The 4,746-nt window shown below is 53.3% G+C and overlaps 2 protein-coding genes across 2 annotated transcripts in view; both read right to left on the bottom strand.

Moving 5' to 3' along the window:
• VDBG_02540 (predicted protein) overlaps window positions 1-489 on the bottom strand; it is a gene marked incomplete at both ends in the record, with an annotated part of 1,169 nt that extends 680 nt beyond the window's left edge. The window contains 2 exons of the mRNA XM_003006355.1: window positions 18-265; window positions 318-489. Of these exons, the coding sequence (XP_003006401.1) occupies window positions 18-265; window positions 318-489 (420 nt within the window). The remainder of the gene's footprint in view (window positions 1-17; window positions 266-317) is intronic.
• A 1,190-nt stretch (window positions 490-1,679) lies between these two features.
• Window positions 1,680-4,064, bottom strand: VDBG_02539 (polyol transporter 5; the record flags this gene model as incomplete). Its single annotated transcript, XM_003006354.1, has 5 exons — window positions 1,680-2,668; window positions 2,735-3,098; window positions 3,154-3,800; window positions 3,855-3,950; window positions 4,011-4,064. 5 exons carry the CDS (start codon window positions 4,031-4,033, stop codon window positions 1,894-1,896), a joined length of 1,905 nt encoding a protein of 634 aa, XP_003006400.1.
• Window positions 4,065-4,746: the final 682 nt, after the last annotated feature.

Here is a 4,746-nt window from a genome sequence, read left to right as displayed (position 1 = left end):
TTCCCGATCTCCGTAACGAAGCCACCAGCACGGAATGTCTGGCACCGATCGCGGATGGCGTTGTAGTCCTTCTTGAAGTAGGCGTAGATGGCCTTGTCCCCAGCAGGCGCCTGATCGGTGAAGCAGTGTGTGATCCGACAGTTGCCGTCCTCCCAGAACCACCAACGGCAGGATGGCGTCGGCAGTCCATCTTCGCCGTGCGTATGAATCGTGTCGGTGTTCCAGTCCTCCTTCTCGCCGAACCAGTAATCAACAGTAGACTGGCCTAGGTTGTGCAAGCACGTCTGATTGCCTGAAGTTCTCGGTACATCACTTACAATCTTCCCATTCGGGGCGGAAGTCGGCATCGCAGTCGACCAGAGGCTGTGGCAACTGGTCAAACCACTCCTGCGTGTCCGGGCAGGCAATATCAGGGTTGTTGCAATCAAACTGAGCGGCAACATGTGTCAAGCCTGTGCCCGCGAGCAAGGCTGAAGTTGAGGTCTTCATAGCGGGAAAAGGGCTGTGGTGTTTAGAGTACTGGAAATATTCTTTTGTTGGTAATAGTAAAGTAAAATTTCTGATGGATGTTGGTGTTGGTTGTGTGATTGGGATAAAATTACTCCCAAGCTTGACTTGCATCGTCTTATTTATATTCAAATGGCAGTACGAAGCACTTCGAGGCCGATGACTCTCGTCGTGAGGATGATTATGATCTTTAGTGATGGGCTAAAAATGACGGTGCCAATGCAGAACTCCGCATCCTTCACTGGAAATCGTGTCACTGATGGCGGCGATCCCGAGATTCGGTCAATTAAAGATTCTGTGAAGATCATCATATTGGAGGAACTTTGGTAGAAGATGCTCCATAATGGTAAACAGAGACCCGATGAGGAACGAAGTCGTCGTCATCGTATTTGCGAAGTATGTGCTGCCTATAAGCCAAGATGCTCGTGAATCCTTTTACCAACACACATGAGGCTGATGGAAGCTCGGCATGCGTGATGGAGAACGGCGGGCCGGAGGCACTCAGTTCAGCCTTTCGATCTCGACCTAAGGAACATAAACCGAAAGTGGAAGGCGGGGGGGAAAGGATCTGGCCGAGAAGCGAGGGATTCTATTTGGGTCCAGATCGACGCATACTCCCTAGACAAAGTTAGGAGTTCCGTATGCGATTCACGGTATAAACGGCGGTCGAGTGCCAAGTGGGACAATTTGAACCATGAGTAGACCACTGTGCCGACCCCACACCTGCAGCCCTGCCAAAACTTGCTTACCTTCATTCTGATTGTGCGGAAGATGGATAATTATAGAAATTTTGGCACTCTTGGCCCTTGGCATGGCACCTGCCGAGGGGCATCACCGGTTTTCGGCTCTGCGACGAACGGGGTGCGAATCCTTCTCCGGCCATGTCCTGTGTTCGGGATTAGCATGCGTGACCCAGACCTGCCATTCACACTACAGTAACCTGTTTCTTGTTTTTTAGGTGTCGTCTCTCAAACCTGACCTCCTGGCGTCCTTTTCCCGCTTATGGCTTACACAACGTTGGCCGAGCTGCTCTTTACGAGACTCGACCCATGGCTTTGAGTAGGCATGGAAACGGTATTTGAGAAACAACCCCAATCGCAACTGATGATATCATAGCCAGACAAATCACGACTGGGACTGAAATGAAATGAACAACCTAACCAGAAGGCACTCGTGTAACATTTGAAGTTGAATCATGGGTATATCACTAAGTTTAAGAAGTCTCGATGCGCACTCGAACCGGTGCAATGGCCCTCTCGAAGTATCGCCAACACGACGGTCCTCCAGACCACTGCATATCATGCCTGAAAGCATCCACTTCATTACACATTCTTTCATCGTGGATATCCGAACTTGCATGCTCTTGTCCGACTCATATCGCTCCGCTTACACCCTCTTCTCAGAGTCCGACACGGCGGCATCGGAACTGTCGCTCCGAGTAGGACCGGCGGCTTGGCGCTGCTCGAAGGAGTAGAGAGGCTCGAGCTCGGCGTTCTTGTTGAAGAAGATCCAACGCTTGATGAACCAGGGAATGAACTTGTTCACCTGGTAAGACATGAAGCGGGAGGTGGGCAGCGCAAACACCCAGTCGAGCTCCTCGAGGGTGCGCTGTTTCGTCTCGGGGACCCAGAACAGAATCATGATGAAGGCCACCACGTTGAAGCCGGCGTAGAGTCCAAACGCGCCGACGGTCTCGAGTCTCTTGAGGAGGAAAGGGAAAGTCATGCCGAGGATACCAGCCCAGAAGAGGCACGTGGCGACAGCGAAACCCATGCCGACTTCACGGTGGGAAAGGGGGAATACCTCTGCAGAGTAGGTGAAAGGTACAGGACCCTCGCCGGGCGAATAGAACGCACCGAACAGGTAGACAAAGAGCGCGACCAGGGCCGTCCGTAGAGTCTCGTGCTTCTCCTTGTCGATGAGGGTGCAAAGACCGGCTGCGAGGAGTGTCCAAGTCATCTGAGGGAAGGTGAACAGAAGCAAAGACCTTCTTCCGAAGGTGTCAATGGTCCAGAATGCAGGGAAGGCAAAAAGCCAGTTGACGAGGCCGAAACCGAACGACGCAAGCAAAGCCTGCTTATCGCTTTGGCCTGCTTCCTTGAAAATCGTCGTGGAGTAGAAAGCAATGATGTTAATACCGCACATTTGCTGAGCCAACATTCTATCATGAAGCATTAGCCAACCTGAGATTTTATGGGGAATGCCATCGTGGACTTGAGGTACTTACACTGTGAACGCAGAGAGTGTTGCGCGACGAACACGAGGGATGGTGAACAGTTGCGTGAACCGAGTAACGTAGTTGTTACGATTGAGAATCTTGTGCTCAATAGCAAGCTGAGAGTGAATAGCGTACATGTCGCGGGCGACCTGGATCTCGTTGTGGCGCAGTTGCATCATGGCCTTCCAGGCATCGGTGTAGCGTCCCTTCTTCATGTACCAACGAGGCGACTCGGGGCAGAAGTAGATGAGACACAACAGAGGCACAGCTGGAATAAATGGAGCACCAAGCATGAGACGCCAGTTGTGTTCGTGGTTGAAAAGAGCCAGATTGACAGCAGTGCCCAACATGATACCAAATGCTGTCCACATTTCTGTGTAGGACATGTTAGCTCTTGCGGGGGTGTCGATACGACGAGGAACACTAACGCCAAGACATGACAAGAGCACCTCGAATAGACGCCGGTGCGTTCTCGGCGGCATAGATGGGGACAGTGGAGGCCTTGACGCCCATGCCGATTCCCATGAGGAGACGGTTGATGAGCTGCTGCTGCCAGTTTTGAGAGAATGCCGAGCCGATGAGAGGCCAAATGCAGAAGTGGGCTGAAAACCAGATAACACCTCTGCGGCCGAGGTAGTGGTTAAGGGGGTCGGATAGCCAGCATCCACAGAGAGCGCTGCCGAAGTATGGGCCGGCGTTCAAAAGACCAAGGATGAGCTGGTCACCGACGCCTTCGCCATCAATACCGTAGTACTTGGGCAAGAAGATGTTGGCTCCGTTGACACCAGTTTGGTCCCAGCCCTGGACAGCCGCACCAATAGAGCAAGTAGCAATCGTGAGGAACAGCTTAATAGGCATGCGCCATTTGTGAGTGGTCTCCCTTTCGATCACAAGAGTCTCTGCTTCGTCGAGGCGCTCAGATCCGGTGATATCTCGGTAGCCATCAGGATTTTGCGCAACTAGAGCACCTTTACGGAAGACAGCCGTGTGTTCAGAGAGGCCCTTTTCCTGGCAAAAGGTTTCCACATCTCGCATCAGCTGATTGTACGGAATGCCTTCGAGGGGGTTGATGATCCTAAGCGGAGTGTCAGCTCAATGTTGACCGCGCATACGCGCTAGTGAAGCTCACCTGGCCTCCAGGTTTCTGCTCAGAGCACCAGAATCATGTTGCGGTTCAACATTGCCCTTCTCGATATTCTCATCGTGGGCCGTAGAGGTCTTGCGACTATGACACGGTCAGCATGGCCCGAGAGACTTGTGCGTTAATGTCGACTGAGTGACCTACGGATCCTGGATTGGTTCTGCCATCGTAGTGTATTGTTGACCAGTGTGACATAACAAGACTAATCTACATCACTCGACAGGAACTTTAACCCCGGCAGCGAAGGGGTTCTCCTCCTCCTTATATAACCAGCGGGCCATGCGACGCTGTGCCAGGCAAGGGTCCCGACAGACTGGCTGATCCTGTGCTTGGACAGGCATGGTGTATACGGTGGTTAGAGCTGATGGCCCCGTCGCCCATGGAGGGGGTGGGACCCCGCTCGCCACGAGCTGCAAATCTCACACACCGACGGTACAAGACACGAGAAAACCCTGGGATCGACATGGGACATTGGAGGTTGCGGCGGATGGTGCCACACGGGCCCCCCGTTAACGGTGGTGCGAGCTCCGCCGTCACCGTCTTCATCTACACCTATCAGATTCAATGTCTTGTAGGGTGAGACCCGCACTCAGTAGCTTGGTCCCGCATGAAGCTGGGGGTAGTCATGGTCCTACATAGCGTTTGGAAGGCCATGGTCGTTTTCTCAGGATTTCGTCGTCACCTAGCATGATGCAGCGCGGAGCAGGATGGATGGAGAGTAGAATCAGGGCGTCCCACCGTGGGGCGCGCAGCAAAGGGATGACCGGGTGACGCCTCGCTTCACCCCTTCACCCTTGTCTTCGAGCTTCGAAAGCAACATGACAGCTTCCGTGGGCCCGTATCACGGTCCCGAGCTTTAGGCGCTGTGCCCCGGTGCTGC

This window comes from Verticillium alfalfae, genomic scaffold (assembly GCF_000150825.1).
Source record: "Verticillium alfalfae VaMs.102 supercont1.3 genomic scaffold, whole genome shotgun sequence".
NCBI classification, from domain to species: Eukaryota; Fungi; Ascomycota; class Sordariomycetes; order Glomerellales; family Plectosphaerellaceae; genus Verticillium; species Verticillium alfalfae.
The sequence above is the reverse complement of the archived record's forward strand: the minus strand, read 5'-3'. Positions and strand labels throughout refer to the sequence as shown.